Below are 23148 nucleotides of genomic sequence, written 5' to 3'. Positions count from 1 at the left end.
AAGCAATGGAAAATAAATGAAATAAATATACAAATGAAGTTCCAGGTCAGCTCTCAGTATGTGCAGTGTTCAGTTCTGCTGCATGAGCTGTATCAGTGCATCCTCGCAGGGAGTATGGTTAACTTCAGTAGGTAAAGGTGGACCAACACAAAGTCCACACATGAGCTGCTCATGTGTGCATGCGTGGCACACATGTCCTTCTATTCTCTTTGTTCTGTGCTGTCCCACCATCATTGCACTCACCCGCCACTTCTGTTTTAAATCACCTTGTTTCGGACAAGATTACATTTCTGCTGTTAAAGCAGGAGAGATTGCATTCCCTACACTGTTACTTTCCAGAGTAATGGGCTAGAGCTGCAAGGGAAGTGTAGGGAGAGGAAGGGGAAAAAAGCAGTCTTCCCTGAGAGTCCTCTTTCCCTGGAAATGATGACAAACAGACCAGAGGAGGAGAGATTTAACAAGGTGGCTGCATGTTTGCACTCCTCTGTTCCCAGTGGACATCACAGGCACAGGCACACACCCTGTAATGACCCTCAGTTGAAGGTGACTTTCTTTTACTTGCAGTGTGTTTAATGCCCGCTGTTACAAATACGTTCTTCATTTGGTCAATTCTATCCAGTGTATGTCCACTTCTACAACATTACACTGATATTTTTTGTGATAATCCTAAATCTCATCTCTCTACTGGATCATAAAACTGGTTCAGTGTTGTTTAACGATTTGGCCACCTGGCTCTCTGCCCACTCCTACATCCTGCTTTTCACTCAAGGAGGCTTTCAGGGGAGGTGCTTTGGGTGGATCCCTCATGTTTAATGTTTTATCCCGTTCCCTATATCCCATGGCCGTTTGTTCCTGCCGCGGACTTGAGAAGGGAAGAACAGTATTGTCACGCCTGGATGGTTTTACGCACACCGTCCGTCAAGTGAACTACAGCCGCCGGGGTTTAAAGAAGTTTGCATGATATTGTGGAGAGACCATCCGCCCGCGTGGACTGTCCTGTGCTGAACATCAAGCATTGCCGCAGCAACACAAGCACCTTGCTGAAATGGGCGTGTACGGAGAAAGCGGGGAGCACTTGGAAACCAGACTCAAGTGAGAGAGTTTCTCCTGGTAGCATCACTCAGGGACACTTCCCCCTTCCAAACCGCAGTTATAGAGGTCTACCTCGTGATGCGTAAATGGATTCATTTTGTCTCTGTCCATTGTGTTTCTGCAGGGCAGTGAGGAAAGTTGATGGAGTTAAACTCATTATGTGAGCTCCAAAAAAACAAACTGGACGTGAAGCACCCAGAGTAACTAAAAAGTTGTCTAAATTACTTCGAGGTTTATAATCTTTTTTTTTTTGATTTCTAAAAAGAAAGTGTTGTGAAGCCCAACTCCCATCACCTTCCCCGGGGTCATTCCATTTGAATGGTCCTAAAGTGTTAATTTCTTTAAAGAAATATTTTAGGAGGATGGACCCTGCCTGCGGGAAAGTGGGGACGGCGTCTTTGGTCGCCGGCGGCGGAACCGGCGTGAGTGCGAAGGCACCCAAACATCTGTGGAGGCAGCAGAACCAGCCAGCGCTCTCTCCGCTCCACCACGCGCTGGTAGTGCGCAAGAACGAGCGAGTGAGACAAAGAGGCTTTTCGGACACCGAGAGATACCTCAACCCGATGAACATGGACCGGACTTACGCTGTGGACACGGGGCACCGACCCGGGCTGAAGAAATCCAGGATGTCGTGGCCGTCGTCGTTTCAAGGTCTTCGACGGTAAGGGCAAAAGGGAAACAGCTTTTCTTCATCTTGTGTCTCTTTCTAATTTCCCTCGATGAAGATGGGCGTTGTGTGCATGACTAACGCGCGAGAGCGGATAAGTGTTTTGGCTCGTATTTAGTCCTAACTTTGAGGACGCTATATTACATTTTTGGCTTAGCCTATGCTCGACCTCTGTTTTACATCACTTTTTTTTATCACATTGCCTAACGCATTTACTGTGTACAGTACTGTAATAGTAAAGAAAGGATGGATAAAGTAGGCTGTATATGCTTATCCTATATGCTTGGCCAGTCGATAGCGAAAATGTAAAAAAAAAAAAAAGAAGAAATAGTCACAAAATTATCGTCATAAGAGCATTGCGGTTTATGCCCCTGTAAACACTTAAAACACACTATCCCATAACTTATATCTGTTTTAATATTTTTTTTTATAATAATGGCGCTTACAGGCATTTACAGTTGGCTGTTTAATTTAGGTCAGAAAGATGTCTCAGCCTGAAAAGGATTATTCAGGAGGTTAATTTCTAAAAAAAAAAAAAAAAGAAAGGAAAAAAAATTAGGAAAAGTCAAAAGAGTAAGTGAGTGGTAGGCATACACAGTTATCACAGGCTTTTAAGTTTCTTCTCATATCTGTTACATATCTGGCACATTAGGCAGACAGAGCTAGAATGACAAAAGGAAACCTGGAAATGAAAGGTAGGCGTTGACCAAAGGCAGGTCACAGCCAGTATTCATAGATGCATTGCCCTGAACACAACACATACAGGCAGGCTCTTGTATCTTAGATAGTGTTTAGGACCTGTTCATTAGTGAAGGGGTGGGGGGCTTCGTTTTTTTCTTTTTATCTTGACCCTCCCCGGAGCTATAAATATTTTTCCTTGAGCCTCTCTGAGTGACTGGGGGGAAATGACTGACCCTCCCTCCTTACACATTAATTAGCGAACCGTGACTTTTAAACCTTGGCCCTCTGACCCCCCTTCCCTATAAAGCAACCTACTAGCCCATCTTACTGTGTCCTCTTTATATAGTACTGCAAAAGTTACCTATGACAATTCCAGTTCTGAAACAAAAATAGGAAGCTAACTTAGTCCAGCCAATGCAACGAGCAAACAGCACGGAGGGAGTGAGAGTTATTACCAAAACAAACAGCTAATTTCTTAAGCAAAATGCAAATCCTCCTTACAAATAATCACATCATCACACAAGCTGTGTGTGCATTTCAGCAGAATATGGGTGCATGACAGCCACCGCTCTTACCACACAAAACCAACAAAATTTAATAAGCCTACACACACACACACACACACACACACACACACACACACACACACACACACACACACACATACACAACCAAGATTAGCGACATATTAATGACTGTTTATATGGAGCAGGACACTTTACATAGAAGCTGTGCCATCATTCAGCACTAGAAGTTGCTTACCTGTATGGCGCTTGAACAGCACCACGGGTATGCCATATTCTTTGTCTAACAAAACATCCTGGAACCATATTCTTGGTAGAAGCACGATGAAAAAGGATGAGAATAGTTCAAAGGTATATTCATAGTCCAGTCATCCACATTCCTCTCACCCTCTGGCCCGGAGTCTGGGAGCAACAGCTCCTCTAACAATCGACTCAGAGCTAATATTTTTTGTCGCATCTGATTGTCTTTTGTCGAATGTAATAGCGATAATACGATAGTGAATTTCTCTTGTGTGTCATTCACTGATAAATGCTGCAAGGACACCCTTAAATTCTGGTGAAGCACGCTCTCTATCCTAGTTTGAGATTGTCTCTCTAAAAAAATGCCATGATAGTTCAAAATAGATGGAGCTCAGGGGTCACCATATGGGACTCACGATTGTCGTGCATGCACCGCGTCCAATGGGCGGTTAAGGTGGGGCGTGAGGTCGAATGAGGTTAAGGTAGGGGTGGGAGATACCAAGTTTAGTGAGTCCTGTCACCATACAGCGGTAAAACACATAAAAAGAAAAAATGTATTTAAAATAAATACAAAATACAACCATTTAATGTTGTATGTCCCTCCCCAGTGCTTAAAAAATTATTTGACGTGCCCTCCCACCCCATAAATAACGAACAGTCTCTTAGTGATCTTCAGGGATTAATACAATTTAGCTTTAGGATCACTGGGTAGCCTAGTGTTCGTTCATGTTTGTAAGTGAAATTACTCTGGTCTCTGTGAAGGAAAGAGATACAGCCAGAGGGCTTTACATGATCACTAATACACAGTGACCACATTCTCTGAAATGACAAAATAATCAGACTCACTACACATGACAGCATGTCATGTCATAATCTTAGCGCATGTATGACAAGTGCTGGGTCTTCAGATGTTGCTTGCACATAAGTACTTAACCAGAGCAGCTACTGTAAAATGATGACAGTAATGTTTGTAGTAACAACAGTTTTAGTGAGGCCTGCCTGCATACAGACCGACACAAAAGCAGCTTTGCACTCAGACAGCCCGGGTGTGTGGGGAAATGTTTCTGCTCTAATTACTCACTTGTTCTGGGAAGGAGGGAGAAAAAAATACCAACTGAAAGGAAATCTGAGAAGGTCACCTAAGCTCCCTGGCTTAAGTGACTGTTACGGATGTTTCATTTCTTTCTTACTTTCATAAAAAAATTTGGTTTAGATATGAGTGACACTTGCCTGCAGGTCCAGTAACCAGTCAGTTATAGAAAGCGCACTGGCTTGTCTGGCCGACAGACACAATGGCCCCTGTCACACTGGCAGAACAGTCACATGGAAGAGAAGCCAGAGAGAGAGAGAGTGATGAGAGCATAGATGGAAGTGACATTGCGAAGTGGTGTGCTGGACTAAAACACCTGTGATGTTAAAATGTTGCAGTGAACTTATGCTTTATCTTAACAAAGTGAAATTTAACAGGAGATGTTGTAATTCAGCTGCATCGAAGCTCGTTCAAGCACATTTCATATTTGCTTCAGGAGAGTAATCGCCCGTAGATTGACCCAAACAAATACAATTTTACACATGAGGCTAATTACGTAAGAGGCACATTGCACTCCAGCACATATACAGGAACACTTACACCAGGCTGAATCAAATTTTTCCCCTTATACACCATAGCCCAGCTCGCCCTTATTTGCAGTTGGTCAATAGGGTCATTTGATTGGTTGTTTTTTTTATGTGCATCCATTGGGTTGCATGTCTTCTGCTACTGTGACTCGCAAAGGCCTTCATCTGGTGAGGATGTCATTAAATGAACACACCTTGTATTATGGGTAGGAATCATAATGTACAGTCCTATCATGACACATATTCACAATAACAATGCAGGTGATTATGCAATGCACAACATATTGCAAGTTAATCAGAACAGCAGCTGTGGCATGAAAGCAGAACAGCTGCAGTTAAAATGTGTGTAATAAAAGGATGTACCTCTGCCTCAAAGTGACTCAAGTCTTTTCACTCTGTGTAAATTATGTTTAACTGAAACCTAAAAGATTCATAATTTGTTGTTTCATTAAAACATCATGGCTTGGCAAATTGCTTTGATTGTATCGTCCAAACATCACTGAGTTTGTCCTCCTGGCATTTATTGCAATACTTGCAGTTATTTACAAGCCTTTCGACAGCCTTTGCAAACATGCAGCTAGGCTATGGGATGACAGTTAACCCTTCCTTTAGCCTTGAAAGCTTTTTAGCTTATATAGTCTATGCTTTTCGGATAGTCTTTAGCCTGCACAGAGGTGGTGCGTGATGCATGTGTTGTTTACATTTAAGACATGCACTTTATTGAGTTTTTCAATTAACAAGGCAGCAGCAGGTCATATATCACCACATGAAAAACTCCGCAATCAAGTCGTTGCTGCAAGTCAGATAAACAAGACATATTTTCTGATTACAACAGACAGATATAAACAACTTCTGAGGCAGCGCCCCTGTTGAAAACTAATAGAAAGAGCCAGCTACTTCCTCAAGACATACAGTTGATATCAATCTTTCGCATATAGAGAGACAACAAATCTTTCCCTCAGAGGACTGTGGATGTTGCCCCGTGTGCCCAGGCGGCTGGTTTGGTGCAAGGTCCGTCATCCTCAAGGTAAGACACATCACCCAAATGTGTCACAATCTAGGCTGGGGTTGGGCACTGCTCAAGGCCTCTGTGAGACCTCAGCAAGAATCTGGAGCATCCTTTGATGAGGAGATGGCATTTCTCCCATTCCTCTCCTATTGCTTGCTTGTCCCTGCCATGAGGACGCTGCAGGGGGTTTTCTTTATCTGTGGAGATGTCAGTGAAGAGGAAGATCATGAATTCTCATACTCTCTGTCAAATCGCAATCAAAATTTGGCAATTCAGTGCATGGAAAAGGAAATGTCAAAACAAAAAAGGATGAAACATCTAAGGAGGGAAAGAAGAAGGGATGGAAGGTGCTCCATCTGGACATTTTGTCTCCTCAGCAGCAGATTGGAAAATGTACCCCTGCCCTCTTACTCTACGCTGTATTTAACTGTCGTTGATTTTTCTCCAGCCAGTCCTCCTCCTCCTACTGTGACTGTCATTGCCAGAGTGAGTATAAAGCGTAACCCCTTGGATTTGTCATTAGATCCCAAGGGTGTTAGTGAGCGAGGCAGGAACTGCTATTGGATATGTGGCTATATATAACCCCAGTCACGGCCATAATCACAGTCATACTGCACAGGCTGCTACAGCACTGGCACAGTACACATCTACTGTATGGCTGTACTCCCAGGCATGTGAAGGATGTCCAGAATATGCTAATGAACACATTGCAGACATGGTACTAAACTTTCCATTAGCAGAGATCAGCATCAAACATCATGTAGCTTGGGCAATGAAATGGGTCATGCAATAATTTCTGACTCTGCGAGATTTTCTACTGTGTTTAGTGTCATAGTATTAAAGGCAGGCAGAGCTGATAATTATGTGAATGCCAGCCCCTTGTCTGGGTATTATTGACCTGTTCATTCAGGCAGAAATGGAAGCAATACTGAGTATCTTCTTCAGACGAGTTCTGTAACTTACCTGGGCTTTAAAAGATGAGCATTAGGAAGTTGCTGATGCAGACATATTGAGGTTGGAAGTCAATTTTAGTCTGTCAAACATGGAGTAGCTACTTAAGAGAAAGCCAAAAGATCACTCATACGGGTGATAGTACTGCAGGCCTGTTCCTTGTGAAAAGCTTTCTTATGTTATAAAAGTATCATGGTATATATGTTTAGTAAATATCAATATTGAGAGGATAAGTATTTTATCTTCTATTTAATCCAGAAACTTTATTATTTTACAGTACAGTTATAGATACTGTATTTCTATGTAAACGAGGGATCAGATTTCTTCCTACGTCCGCTATACAGTGGTGTGCAAAAGTGTTTGCCCCCTTCCTGTTTTCTTATTTTTTTGCATGTTTGTCATACTTAAATGTTTCAGATCATCAAACAAATTTAAATATTTGTCAAAGATAAGTAAACACAAAATGCAGTTTTTAAATGAAGGTTATTATTATTAAGGGAAAACAAAATCCAAACCTACATGGCTCTGTGTGAAATAGTGATTGCCCCCTAAACCTAATAACCGGTTGGGCCACCCTTAGGAGCAACAATTGCAATCAAGCGTTTGTGATGAGTCTTTTACAGCGCTGTGGAGGAGTTTGGGCCCACTAATCTTTACAGAATTGTTGTAATTCAGCCACGTTAGAGGGTTTTCAAGCATAAGCTGCCTTTTTCAGGTCATGCCACAGCATCTCAATAGGATTCAGGTCAGGACTTTGACTAGGCCACTCCAAAGTCTTCATTTTGTTCTTCTAAAAGACTCATTGCAAGTTATCACAAATGCTTGATTGCAGTTGTTGCTGCTAAGGGTGGCCCAACCAGTTATTAGGTTTATGGGGGCAATCACTTTTTCACACAGGGCCATGTAGGTTTGGATTTTGTTTTCCCTTAATAATAACAACCTTCATTTAAAAACTGCACTGTGTGTTTTCTTGTGTTATCTTTGACTAGTATTTAAATTTGTTTGATGATCTGAAACATGAAACTGAAACAAGTGTAACAAACATGCAAAAAAATAAGAAATCAGGAATGGAGCAAACACTTTTTCATACCACTGTAGCGTACAGACAACAATCAATCGAAGAGTACTTTTATGAATATAGAATTAGATTCCCAACATGCATATAGTGTGTCATACAACACATGCATGCATAGAAGTGGATGGAATATAACCAAAAACATTCATGGAAAACTATAAAAATCTATGACACTTGACAGCTACTCGGAAGACATTAGTAAGTTTATAGTATTTACACTGTTTCAGTCAGTCTGCATGTCAGCCTTGCCTGTAATACAATTATGAAGTGACATTCTTTAACTGTAATTCAGTTGAAAAGTTACATAACCTCCATCTAGATTTGTGTTGAATTTACTGTAAAATCAGTAATGGCTGCATTACTGAGGGTTTTGGATTATGAAAGGTTTATGGAATACCTTAGCATGTTTCCATTTCTGGACATCTTGCAGAAATGTGAAGGGCAATACAGTCTTTGAAGGGAATTGCCCTTACCTTAACAAATCCTCTAAATTGTAATACTAATGCCATTAGCTATTAAGAATTTATAAACATTGTATTTGTGTGCTTTTTCTTTTGTCAGTTCTTATCTAACCCTTTATCAAGAAGGGCATCTGAGTAAGATACAAGATACTAGTCTAGTGTGTTAAGAGGATATATATAATATATTTTTTTTATTGGGCCTAAATATGTTGGTAAATGGTATGGTGATGCAAGCATACTGATGTTGACATACATACACTGCATACAGTACAGCATGTACTGTGTGGTAGAGCTCTGCACATTTTGCAAGCTGGCAGACTTAGACATACACATGCAGTGACAGTTTAGCAGCCTCTGCTGCTCTTTTGTGGAGTGTGAAGTGACAACACAAATCTGTTTTATTGATTGCCATCAATTTTAGTGTCACAACAAAGAAAGTGGTAGCAGGAATTGCTTTTTTTTAGGTCAGACAATTCTCTGTGGTCATTACATAATCCAGCTACTTCCAATCAAACCTGAATTGTGCAGAGTAAGGCATGTCCTATACCAAAGCAAATACTGATTGAAATTAAAGTTCACAACTGGGAAAATTAATGTTTAATGCACAAATATGTTGTTGTACAAAACTGCTGGTAGACAGGAGAAAGTCCTGCTTAGGGGACATATTTGTCTAATGTGAAAACTGGACCAGTGTGTGTGACTGGCTCTAGGACAAACATTATTGCTTCATAAAAGAGAGGAGCTGTGCTGAAACGTTGATATCTGAAATAGAAATAGAGCTCCAACAGCGTATGTGAAGCAGAGAGGACTGGTCATCTAATCTTTACCAGCAGGAACATGCATTTGTTTTCAAAGCTCCCCCCAGGATCCCTTTCCTCACTGGTCATCTGCTTGGCTAATAAAATTCATGAAAACCATTTTTGAAGGACAGCCTTGTAAAGGGCTACAAGCCAAATCCTCTCTTGATTGCCTGCTTGATGCTGGGTGATTCCCTGAGCTCTTGGCTGGTTGTGCTGCACTGATCATATTGCACTCAACAGGGTGATAAAGACTCTAATAGCTGTGCTAGCAACTGGTCTGGTCTAGAGTCGCTGATAGCTTTGAGAGAGACCATACAAATGTATGAATTATTGATTACGTCTGTCAGGATATCTGTATCAAAACTGTGGAGAGAACTATGAAAACAGAAATTACTTGTCAGCATTTATTACACTTTAAAAGGCACATAATCCTTATGTGGCGGAACTCCACTATTTGTATCATGTTTCATAGCCATCAAAGTTGCATCGTTTTGACACCATACTTTCTTCCAAAGAATTAATTAAATATTTGTGCCACTTGAAAGCTGACTGCAAAGTAAAACACAGTCTATGACATAAATTAGTAGGTCTATAGTTAATGGTTTTTGAGTTGTTGCTTGTTATGTCTTTGCACGTGGGGCTGAATTAAAACAAATGTAGTAATTTTTGTATATGATTATGAGTGACTGTTATTGGGCTTAACCATGCATGCACTGTAAATGCATTGCCTTCCAGTAAACCATATGCCTTTTTTAAATACAGAAAAAAAGTTTTTATTTAATAAACCCTAAGCCACCAGGATGTCTATAATGTTTTAGGGGCTCGGCTAATTTTCAGTTTATAATAGTAATGTAGTAAGTAGTGTAATAGTAATTCTTAGAGAAAATAAATAAATAAAAGGACTTCTTATGTCTCATTTTTCCTGTAGGACCGGGTAGACAGACTTTCAATAATAAACTGTAAGTAGGGGTGATCATATTCTCCCTAGAAGCGGATGGTAGTCGGATGGCTTATCAATGGGAGCAGGCAGCAGTGAGATTGAAAAACCTCTAATGTACACTGCTTTCTTTCAGTGGCATGCTGATCAAGAAGACAACTTTGGGGATCAACACATTCCCTCACATCCAGTGATGTCACAGTGAAAACATGATCTCACCCAATGGCTGTAATAGAGAGTTAGGTTGCAACAGATAGTGGGGCGGTAGCTATTAGGTACCACCTGCTGGAAGAAATGGACTAACAATAAACAACCTGACAGCAAGTTGCAAGGCTCCATGAACATGATCAGTGTTTCATATACTGCACTGTAATGATGGGAGCTTTTGTGGGAACTGTCAGTCATATGCCTGAATACCCCATGTATGGTGCTTGGTTTCTCGAATTACTTCCCTCAGCCTCTGATAATTTTTTTCCCCTTTACCAATTTCTTTTCTTTCTCTTTCAATCAGTGTGTTCTCTTGAGACATATCTTTTTCCATCTCCTGATTCACTGATGCAAACACAGGCATGCTCACAAATAACATTGGTTTGTGCACATAGGCTCAAACTGGCATACAGTCACTCGCCTGTTTTCTTTTCTTTCCATCTTTCCTATTGTCTTTTTCGGTCACTCTCTTGCTCTCACACATGCTGTTTCTATCTATTGATTTCCCTTCCTCTTTCAGCATCGTGGTCCTGAATGATTTGCCTCTTAGGCCCACATGTCTCCTGCCGCATCTGTCAGCTCTCATCTGAAGACCTGCCACACACACATCTGAACCAGCCTGCTCTGGTCAAGAAACATGAAAGTAACCCTGCAGTGGGTTGCATCTCCACCACTTGAACAACTGCCTTCTTCTAGCTACACATCAGTGTTAAAGACAGCTAAATAAATGAGCCCTGTGTTACTGAATAGCTTGAGTAATTTTCCACATGTATTACTATTACGAGTCCGATCTGAATTAAAAAGTGTATTTATCCTTTAACACTGAACCAAATGAATACAGCTCTGTGTTTTGAGGTTGACTTCAGCTCATCTGTTTAGTTTGCCAGTCAAAAAACAAAACCATGTTGGTTCATATACTGTAGGCAGCCACTCAGGCCATAAGCTTAGACAAGCCAATAGTATACAGTATACCCTCCATTGCATGAAATGGCAGAGAGCAGAAGTGAAGGGACGACGAGGTAAACATATTTTTCTTTGGAGTTTGTGGACCAAACCAGAATTAAAAGGCCAGTTAATATTGGACTTAAAGTATTTTTGGGGTCTTTTTGTGCTGTTATTTGAGATATTGACAGTTGGAGATGACAGGAATTGAGGGGAGAGAGAGATGGGGAATGACAACAAAGATCTCCTTTGCAGTTCGCGGTCCATGCCTTAACCCATAAGCCACAGGGATAGCCAAATATTAGCAAGATAATAATTAATAGCAAGAAGATTCAATGGGATACCCATGTTGCTCTGTTTCTGTTATAGGTGTAAGTTGGCTATCATTTGCCAACATGTTATCCATAAAGGCCTGGATGCAGTTAGAAATGAACGCAGACGTGGATAGTGGTTGCGCATGTAGTTCTATTTTTACTACATTGGGTGTCTGCACACAGCTTTTACACGTCTGTTGGAGCGTATGGTCGACTCACGAACAGACCACGTTGTAATAAATTTTAGGCTGCATGCAGACCCTCGTGGCCATGGGCAGATGACTGCTACAGGAAGTATAAATTTGACCGTATTGAAACACATTGCTTTGGGTTGTATTGGAGTTTTTCTGTACCTTTGTGGTACACAGTAGAATATATCTTCAGTGTTGTGATAGTCATAAAGTAAATAAAATTCAATTTGTAATTAAATGAAAACAATTTAACTTACAGGTGATTATGCTGACACAACATTAACACATTATTGAATGCCAAGACTTGCCAGCAGTTATGCCACCGTTTTTTGTGGTGTATAGTATAACCTCCCTGCAGAAACACAGTGTATTTAGTCCGGTTTTTTTAGTGGATTGGGCTGCAGGAGTTGTTTGAGAAGTTTCTATGGACATTGTGATCCCGTTTTCTGCTGTAATCCACTGTAACTGACATGAATGCAAGATGACCATGGTAAGCTCTCTATGAATGATGTAGCTATCCTTTACTACTAACTTACAAGCCTACAGTGCGTGTGTATTTGATATTGAAAATATTTTAGGTGGAGTAGCAGTTTAAGATTGTGACTCATGAGTTGATTTCATGTCACTATGGGGATTTGACTTGCTAATAAATCGGCCCAGGACCATTTGCTTATTAACAGGAGATGGATTTTGTAGCAGACCCATGGGGAAGAATGGAGAGGCTGGTCTTGATGGCTCCTATTAGAAAGCCATTAGTAGAACTCTTCAGATTGTGTAGCCGTCTTTGCAGTTACATCATCATCATCTGAGACTGTTTTGTTACACACAAGTTAGATCTGACCTATTAGGATTATCCAGCTTTGATTTGTTTATCACCTTTTATAATGATGGTGAGCTACCTGAATGATTTTTACAAAACTATCTCTTGTGGATAAAGTTAAGATCATGCCATTTACAGTAATTTCCAGTTTGTCACTTTATGTGGTCTTAGTCTTTGCAGGTCCAAAATTAAAAGGACATTTTCACATCATTATTGTAAAAATATTTTGTAAATCTTGACTGTTATCTGTATTTATACAGTAGAAGTGAACCTCTTAGCTGAGAAAATACAATTTTTGTTCTTATAACATTCATTGCAAACGATGCATTTTGAGATCCAGCCCGTCCTATGCCACAACACTTTACTGTGACAACCACTAATATATTAGCATGCTAATGTTTGTGTTTATGCAAGTGCTTCACCTGTATAACCACACATGCACAAAAATAACATTTAATATATTCTTATGTACAATACACAACTGAATATTGGATATATTTCTTTGTAACTGTAAAAACGTGTAGCGTGTAAGCTACGCCTGCAACATTAAAGTGATACTCCATCCAAAATGTGTCTTTTTAGTATCAAGTACATACTTGCTTTAGGCTTGAAAGGTGGCTCCTCCTTCACAGAGAATGAGGCTGTGGTTCATTCAGTTATATTGAACACTAACAGTAACAGTGGATTAAAGTATCAAAATATTCATAGAAACTTCTAAAACCAGTCCACCTTCCAAGCCTGTCTTTACTATTAAGTCTAGTGGTGCAACGGGTTCAAAATGCAAAGTGCCTCCCCTGGCCCAGTTGTGGCAAGCTGACTGACTGACTGCCTGCCTGTGTTTCTGCCACTGTCACAGTGTCTCCCTGCAATGTTTAGTGTAATTGGCCATCTGTATAAATACTCACTTCCGCCCTTGGCTATAACTTGAAATGTGGCTATGATATCCATTACATCCGTCCATCCATGATTGGTGAAGTCTGACTCCAAAGATAATAATATTTAGCCATAAACATCAAAACTTTGACACTTTACTCCTTCAGCAGCTTCTCAGCGACGCACAAAAGACTTGCCCCTATCTGTCAATCTTACAGAATGGGAATAATAAGAATCTTGATGGAAAATCTGTAGAAACCAGTGCAACCTGTGAGCCCCCATTACAGATGATGTTGACAATGGCTCCCCTTTAACAATTCCATCCACACCTTGACTTGTACTGTTAATTTGCATGGCACAACTTGGCAGCCAGTTGTACATTAAATTAGATTTATTAAGGATGAAAGAGATCCGTCCTGTTTGAGGTGAATCATCTGCTTGCATTTTCCCCTGAATGCATTTGCAGAAGGTCACCTTGCTGGGAAATAGTCGCCATGGCTACATTAGAGAGGTGCACTGATTTCATTAGTGATGAGATATCATGAGGATGCTTTGAGGACAGTGAGCAGAGTGGGAGTATATGGAGATTATTTGCAGAGAGTAGGAGAAGATGGGGAAGTTCTTGTCTAAAGCAGTTTTCATCAAACTCTTAACTAGGTGCTCACTTTTTGAAAATACTCAACATACTTTTTTAAATTTTAAGGCCTGGTGGGGTATGGTGGCAGCTGTCTTTACAATTTGTAATTTTCTGCAATTGGATGAATGATTTTTCTGATGTAATCTTGTTTCTTCTGCCATCAAAGAGTTTTAGAATTATGCATTTCTCAGGTTTTCATTCAGTAGGACCACACAGAAAAGAGTCAAAGCTGTTCAATGCCAAAACTTGTGACATTTAAAGTTACCCTGTGGAGATTTTGAACACTAATAACGCTATGGAGAATGTTTTTATTAGTGGGTCCCCATTTTGTTTGTATTGTGTATGTGTGCACTAGGGCGCACATGCACGTGCATGGGTATGCAATACATACTCCTGCTGCCAGTTTTACGTTATTCCACTGACGACAGTTGGTGGAGGTAACGCACAAAGAAGCGTAGCAATGCATCAAGAAAGGCAAGGAAGAAGAAGACTGCAAGCCGCTGTAAACATTGCACAATTTTTTATATTTAAAAAATGGGCTGTGCAAGTGTTTTTATGAGGAAGGCAATACAGTCAACACATTTGTCAGGTTTCAAGGATACACAAAGTGACGGACTGGGAATGAAAAATGGCCCTGGACTTTTTGATTCAGACTGGCCCACTTAACAGCTAGCCAAACCCAAACCTTTCTTATCTTATTGCTATTATGTTCTGCCTTACAAAACCTTGATTAGAAAACTGCCTTTGGGCTTACTAGGCTGAGATGATTGATTACTAATGGCAGCAAATGAATAATTTGTTATTATAAACATTTGGCTGCATCAGCCTCAAGGGACTTCGACCTCTTCTCCATCAGCTTTTTAGCACCACCTTTACATTTTTCCTCTTTTTATTTGTCCATCTTGCTCCACTTCACTATTTATCCAAATGTCACCACTTAACAGAGATGGAAAAAGGGCCGGGGCCAGGTGAAGTTAGAATCGAATGAACTGGACCAAAAGTAATTGGCTGGGAGAAAGAGGCTGACAGATGTATACCCAACCGCAGTGGGCCAGCAGCCCACTGGCCTGGGCCAGTCAGCCACACTGGTGCATAATCAGAGTGGGCAGACAACGCATCTCTTCCACTCTTTTTTTGTTTTTATCAGTGCAATGATGACCCATTCTGAGCGGCCCATAGTCGGGCGCGGCCCATCTGGCATTTGCCCAATTCCCAGATGGCCAATCCACTAGATGCACACTATGCATTCTGGTGAGTTTTGTTGGAATGGCATCTACTTGAATGCAAAATGTTTCAACCTTTCGGTCTTCCCAAGGCGGCATCCTGGGTATGCACACATGTCACTGGAAATAAGGAAAATGAGGAAGTGACATGACTGTTGCATCATGATGGCAAAGCAGCAGCAGAGGTTTTTGTGCAAGGAAGGAGTCAAGGAAACCGCTCACAGCCTCACAATGAGAATACAGGAGTTGTAGAGGCCCTGCTATTTCTGCCATGCTTTTTTTAATTTAGCTATATATGCACACAGATAGGCGCGGCTAGGGAAAATGTGGTAGTCTAGTCTGCTACACTTGGTCTATTTTATCTAGATGCAGCAGCGATTTAAAAAAAAAAAAAAAAAAAAAAAAAAAAATTGTGATGTGTCTGCAGGGCATCTTGGAGCACTGAATGGCTGTTCCCTACTTCCATCCTTTCCCTCTGGAATGCCCTACCTGTCTGTGTGCATCTACATCATTTAGCGCAAGATGACTCAAGGCTCAACTGCAACATATTAGAAATTCATATTTCAAAAGCTGTAGGGTTTGGGAATGTAAAAAACCAAGTTGAAAATACTAAATGTATGTTGACCATCTGAGACACAACTCAATTTTTCCTACTGCTTGTGTAGTTAATGTGCTAAAGTCAAGCATTAAACTCAAGATTGTTAGAATATTTATCCAGAAGTCAGTAGTAGTTATGGATACTGACAATAAAGGCACCAAATAACAATGCTACTACTTAAATCTACACTAAAACGTGCAGGGGAATATGACTTGAAAATGCAATCACAATGAGTCTCCCTTTAGAGTTTGCTACTCATATTTGACAACATGCTTTAGCTTGAAGTTGTGGAGGTTTATAGCATTGTCATTCTTCATTGTCTTTGCTCTCAGGCAAACTTCACAGCCAGCTGTGGTTTCAGCCTCACCTGACACTCTGAAACCACATCATGCCCATACAGTGGGTGCACCATTAGGGACTTGAAATGTCATCGGCATCTTAACCCACTTGTCCTCTCTTGTCTTGCTCCATTTTTCATACACACCCACTGTAAGGACTTTCACTAGCTAAAGATGGGCAGCGTTGAAGCTAAAGAGGAAGCAGTGGAGAGAGAGAAAGGAAATTAGTTAGATTTTTGTCACATTGTTAAATGATCCAGTACGTTTAAACTGAGAATTGAGCCATTTTTTACATAATTCATTAAAATATATCTAATCATCAGAGAACTTGGCTATATTTGATATTTAATATGGTGCATGTTCTACCCAAAACCGCTTCAATGCTGCACTTACTCACTGTGCACTGTAATTTGAAAGAGTGGCTTTAAAGTTGTGAGATGCACAGTACACAAGACATGACATAGAGCGTGTGTGCCATAATGAATGAGGTATGCCCTCTAGCATATTTCCCCTGAGTCAGTATTACTGCAGGTCTGTCCATCATATTGAATCATTGTTTGTCTTCTGGTACTAAGCCAGTCCCGTCTCTGATGCTATAAACACTGCTCCTGGACCAAATGACTTTCTTATGGTCTATCTACAATGTTAAAAACCACACTGTGAAACTCTTCTTCATTGTGGCCACTTGTTTATATGGTGTGTCTGAACAAAAAGAAAGCTGATACTTTTCACAGAGAAAGTGGTTCTCTCTCCAACACACAAGTTTTTTCTGCAGTTGGTCCATGCCTGCTTAAGGTTGGTGTCCTTATCACATGATGCAGTTCTGTAAAGCATTTGTAAACACAGAAAGGCTACATAAATGGAGTATTTTTTTTTAAAGTGCCATTATTTAACCAAGCATACACAGAACCTTTTATGAGTCAGCTGGGCTGAATGTGATCTATAGAGAATAGTCTGACAACATCACAGGAGGCATTATATTTCATTAAATTAAAAACATGAACTTTTCACCACCTTTGCAATGAGTATCTATAACCACAAAGAGAGCGCCCCTCCTTCTTTCCTCTTAGGAGATAAACCTCAGCAGAGATATTGTATCTCTGTATAATGCACAGTCTACACTTCTGACATCTCTACTTTTTTGTAAGACACAATGCTGCTTGACTTATTTTGTTACAAAGGATGTGATACCCCTTTGTATTGTGGAGAAATCTAGTCTCTTTATACTGCATGTTTGTTCAAATTAGTAGATATGGTAGCTACTAATCGGTAGTTTATGAGCCAGAAGATAATCATACTATACATTTTTTGTATAATGCAGACACTAGTGTGTATTATGTTTTTCTACAAGTATAATTTTTATTGTTGTGCAAATAAATAGTTTCATGTATTATGATTCAAACCATTCGTTCAAGTAGGAGAGAAAATAATGTACACAATATTTATAATTGCTAAAGTGGACATTAGGCTGCATGTGCACACAGTTTGATGACTGAGGAGTTTAGAATCTCTCTTTCTTACTCTGAACTTTATTTAAGTGGTAATAATCTTCTGTTAGTGTAGATCACACTCACTGTTTCACTCACTGATATTTACTGACTCTAATGCTCTTGCTTTCTCTACAAGCGACTCATTCTCCACTATCTCTTTCTCTTGTTCTCTTGTGCTCTCTGAGTGTCTTACGTCCTCCCCAGAGAGGAGTTGCATATATACAGTGGGTACGGAAAGTATTCAGACCCCTTTAAATTTTTCACTCTTTGTTTCATTGCAGCCATTTGCTAAAATCAAAAAAGTTCATTTTATTTCTCATTAATGTACACTCAGCACCCCATCTTGACAGAAAAAAACAGAAATGTAGAAATTTTTGAAAATATTAAAAAAGAAAAACTGAAATATCACATGGTCATAAGTATTCAGACCCTTTGCTGTGACACTCATATTTAACTCACATGCTGTCCATTTCTTCTGATCCTCCTTGAGATGGTTCTACTCCTTCATTGGAGCCCAGCTGTGTTAAATTAAACTCATTGGACTTGATTAGGAAAGGCATACACCTGTCTATATAAGACCTTACAGCTCACAGTGCATGTCAGAGCAAATGAGAATCATGAGGTCGAAGGAACTGCCCAAGGAGCTCAGAGACAGAATTGTGGCAAGGCACGGATCTGGCCATGGTTACAAAAGAATTTCTGCAGCACTCAAGGTTCCTAAGAGCACAGTGGCCTCCATAATCCTTAAACGGAAGAAGTTTGGGATGACCAGAACTCTTCCTAGACTTGGCCGTCCAGCCAAACTGAGCAATCGTGGGAGAAGAGCCTTGGTGAAAGAGGTAAAGAAGAACCCAAAGATCACTGTGGCTGAGCTCCAGAGATGCAGTAGGGAGATGGGAGAAAGTTCCAGAAAGTCAACTATCACTGCAGCCCTCCACCAGTCGGGGCTTTATGGCAGAGTGGCCCGACGGAAGCCTCTCCTCAGTGCAAGACATATGAAAGCCCGCATAGAGTTTGCCAAAAAACACATGAAGGACTCCCAGACTATGAGAAATAAGATCCTCTGGTCTGATGAGACCAAGATTGAACTTTTGGCGTTAATTCTAAGCAGTATGTGTGGAGAAAACCAGGCGCTGCTCATCAATTGCCCAACACAATCCCAACAGTGAAACATGGTGGTGGCAGCGTCATGCTATGGGGGTGTTTTTCAGCTGCAGGGACAGGACGACTGGTTGCAATTGAAGGAAAGATGAATGCGGCCAAGTACAGAGATATCCTGGAAGAAAACCTCTTCCAGAGTGCTCAGGACCTCAGATTGGGCCGAAGGTTCATAATGACCCTAAGCACACAACTAAAATAACAAAGGAGTGGCTTCGGAACAACTCTGTGACCATTCTTGGCTGGCCCAGCCAGAGCCCTGACCTAAACCCAATTGAGCATCTCCGGAGAGACCTGAAAATGGCTGTCCACCAACGTTCACTATCCAACCTGACGGAACTGGAAAGGATCTGCAAGGAAGAATGGCAGAGGATCCCCAAATCCAGGTGTGAAAAACTTGTTGCATCGTTCCCAAGAAGACTCATGGCTGTACTAGCTCAAAAGGGTGCGTCTGCTCAATACTGAGCAAAGGGTCTGAATACTTATGACCATGTGATATTTCAGTTTTTCTTTTTTAATACATTTGCATAAATTTCTACATTTCTGTTTTTTTCTGTCAAGATGGGGTACTGAGTCTACATTAATAAGAAATAAAATGAACTTTTTTGATTTTAGCAAATGGCTGCAATGAAACAAAGAGTGAAAAATTTAAAGGGGTCTGAATACTTTCCGTACCCACTGTATAACTTTCCCCCAGTATCCTTGTGTCTCTGCTCCCTGGTGTCTCTGCGTATTCTCTGGTGATGAATAGAGCTCCACAGATCTGAAAGAAGCCAAGATTTAAGCTGCACCAAATGCACAGTGGCTATAAACCACTGTCTGAATGCTGCCACATAACTAAGATCCACTGAAACCAAACTGAAGGTAATTTGTCTACTGCTGCTGTATTGAATAGCAGTGTGGGCCTGACTGAATGTGAAGAGTTTACTTGGCTTGGCTACACATATGGCATGAATATGATGCTTGATATATTTGATACAGACTTAAAAGAAATACAATATACTTTATAGCTCTATTTTCTTATTTGCTGGTGGTGCTCACAATTAGTCAATTAACCGAAAAAATGTCCAACACACCCCAGCTCCAGCTTCTCAATGATGTACTTGTCTTTGTCTTGTGTTTATAGTGATTTGAAAATTTTTAATTTTGACTGTTGGACTGACAAAACAAGGCATTTGAAGACATCACCTTGGGGTCTGAGAAATTGTGAAGGGCATGTTTCACTATTTTCTGTTAATCAATAATGAAAATAATTGTTAGTTGCAGCCTTAGTTTAGATTAATGGGCGATACTTTCCAATAATGTCAATCACAACTGCTTGTAGGATGTACAGCATGAGGTCCTTTTAGCCTAGATCCCTTTAACCATCATACAGCAGCAGGAGTGATACATGCGCCCCATCTGCAGTCTCTAATTTGAGGAATGTGCTGCGAGTAATTATGCACAGGTCAGCAGTGTGGGTATCTTAAGTAATTAAATCCTCTGAAACATCACTGGTATCTAGTAAAATGTGGCCTTTTGTGCTTTCCTACATTTCAGTTTGAATAGAAGAGGCATCATCAGAGCTCATCTTGAGTTTCACCAAGGATTGCAAAATTTCAGCTACTAATAAAAAAAAATCATTTAAACAGGATTATTATGGTGAGCTGTCAATTCATGCAATCATGTAAATGGCTCAAACACACCATTGATTTTTTTTTTCAAACCTTACCTGCAGTAGTGGAGTTATTTTGCACATGTGAATATACTTCTAACTGAATGCAAACTTTTTAATCACTTTAGTAAACAGACTTGTTGAAGTAGTGTTGTCCTTTTTTCCCACAGTAGGAAAACAAAGAAAGAGGCAATGCCATCCTAAGTCAAAAAATTTCAATTAAATTTGCTGAGTAAATGCACTCAATACAAGCACTTAAAGGCAGACAGAATACGTTAACAAGACTAAATCTACAGCTATTCTAGCGTCTTTGTGAGGTTGTTCTCTAGGCACAGCAGTGCTTTGAGCTAAATGCTAAAATCAGCATGCTAACATACTCTCTGTGACAATGCGAACATGCTGATGTTTAGCAGGTAATATTTACCAGGTTTCCTGTCTTAGCCTTTTGTAAGTAACACTAAAGACAAAGTACAGCTGAAGCTGATTGGAATGTCATTAGTTTTTCAGGCATTTTGTCATATAACAATATACTAGGCAAATTTCAAATTTCATGGTAGTAGTTTAAGATACTTATCAAAAATAAAAACCAAAAATATCAAGCTCATGGTGGTGCTAGAGGAAATGTCAGGGGATCACCAACGACAGTAGGATTCATCCTCTGGTGACCATGAATGTCTTTATAAGGTGTTAAGATATTCAGTCTGGATCAAAGTGGTTGACCGACCAACCACAATCATACAACCGATCAAACAAACGACAAATCCAAACATAGAAACTTCTCTGTGTAAAATGGATGGGATTATTTTGAAGGTTGAGGCCACACAGGCTGCACTGTTTGATTCAATAAGAGAAAAGCTGAATGGCAGTATGTCTAATCAGCAGCGAATGCTCCCAAGCTCAGAGAGCCGAACCATTCCGGAAATTAAGAAGTAGTTGTCGGATATCAATGTTGACACCAATAAATGTGTTGCTCTATGTAAAGTGAAGGTGCTACTGGAGGGGTTCAGGGAATAGTGAAATGTACTCCTCTTGATGAGTGTCTGGCTTCTATAATTGGAAACTGCCTTGTCAGTGGTGTTGTTCCACAGAGGGAAGTAGACACAAATCTGGCAATGGATGAAGCTGCTGTTGGTGAATAGTTGCTTTTGTGCGTGCAAAGAGCTTTTTGAATTGCATACTTCATAATGCCACTTAGTAAATCATTCTTGGCTTCTGAGACAAAGAAAAGATGGATGTATCTTATGACAAGGTATGTACCATTACGGGCCGGCTACATTGAACATGTAACGCATGCAGACTGTCCATGGAGCGGCTGCTGCAACACTATGCTTTCACTAATTCTTACTGAGACCTGGCTCAAACCTGGGAAGTGCTGCCCTCTAGTGGAGCTCTGCCCTCCCAGTTATAATTTTCTGAATTCACCTAGGTTAACAGGCTGTGGTTGGGGTATTGCAACTGTTTTAAGAACCATCTCATTTGTATTTAACTCAGTCATGAAATCAACAGTTATACAGTGTGTGTGATAACCCAATTTGCTGTGTAATAATTTATCGAGCCCCTAATTCAAATATGGGTTTTCTCAATGATTTCTCAGATTTACTTTGAACTAATTTGCCACAAATTTTTTAAACATCTATAAATCTTTCAGTCTTGTGCAGCATGTCCTTGGCCCGACACATAACTGCAGACACACCCTTGACCCTTGAGTTTTTACTCTAGACATGTCTCTTAACTCCCTGAACAAGATTGATTTTTCTCTCTGACCATAAATACATTGTCTTTGATGCACCCTTACTACCCACTACATTAACCAGGAAACGCATAATCCACTCTTACATCTTTAATGAGCAGTCCGCAGCCTGTTTTTCCAGCTACTTTTTTGGTCTGGCCAATTGCCCTCCTCATTTTGCTAATTTTAATGACCAAGTTAGTTGGTTTAATGATTTGTGTACATCTGTCCTTGACTCTTCCGCTCCATTGACCTCCAGGGCTGTTCTAGTTATTAATACAACCCCTTGGATCAATAATAACATCAGACAATAAAGAAGGGGATATAGAAAAGCCAAACCTAGATGGAAAAAATCCAAACTCGAAGTTCACCACCTCCATATAAAAAAACTTTTGTTGAAACTGAACCAGATTATTAAAGATGCGTGAGATACTTCTCTGACTTGATTACTAGCAACAAACACAATCCAAGATTTCTGTTTAGTACTATTAACAAGCTTGTAAATCCTTCTCTTCCTGTCAGTCCTGCCTCATCTTCTATGGACTGTGAAAAATTCTCATAATTTTTTGTTGGCAAGATCAATGGTCTGAGGTCCAATTTTGCCCTGACTGTTTTACCCTCCGCACCATTCAGCCGTCTTATTTTACTGTCTGAATGTGCCCCTGTCTCCCTGCAGATCTGTTTTGACACTGTAGCTCATAGCTCGTTCCTCCTCCAGTCCCTGTGACAAAGTTCCCATGAAATTTCTAAAATCCGTCCTTCCTGCCTTAGGTCCCAGCATGCTCGCTATTATCAACAACTCTCTCACATCCGGGTCTGTACCTGACTATTTTAAAATTGCCAATGTCCAACCACTTCTTAAAAAAACCTTCTCTCAACCCAGCCCAGTTAGAGAACTATAGACCGGTCTCCAAGCTACC

The 23148-nt window shown here is 40.4% G+C and overlaps 1 protein-coding gene across 8 annotated transcripts in view; it reads left to right on the top strand.

Annotated features, from left to right (window-relative positions):
- Positions 1-23148, top strand: part of pde4d (phosphodiesterase 4D, cAMP-specific) — a 178344-nt gene that overhangs the window by 36719 nt on the left and 118477 nt on the right. For 2 of the 8 annotated variants that reach the window (XM_044195855.1, XM_044195862.1), the window contains exon 1: positions 1658-1753. The exons of 4 other annotated variants lie outside the window; for them this stretch is intronic. Coding sequence is in view for 2 of the 4 variants with exons in the window: in XM_044195853.1 (XP_044051788.1) it covers positions 1455-1753 (299 nt within the window). In the remaining 2 variants the exon portion in view is untranslated. Of the gene's footprint in view, positions 1-460; positions 1754-23148 lie in introns of those variants that run through there. 2 more of the 8 variants (XM_044195853.1, XM_044195849.1) reach the window with 2 other exon arrangements.

The sequence above is a fragment of the Siniperca chuatsi genome, linkage group LG5 (genome assembly GCF_020085105.1).
Source record: "Siniperca chuatsi isolate FFG_IHB_CAS linkage group LG5, ASM2008510v1, whole genome shotgun sequence".
Lineage (NCBI taxonomy): Eukaryota > Metazoa > Chordata > Actinopteri > Centrarchiformes > Sinipercidae > Siniperca > Siniperca chuatsi.
Note: the sequence above shows the minus strand (reverse complement) of the source record. Positions and strands in the feature narration are given on the sequence as shown.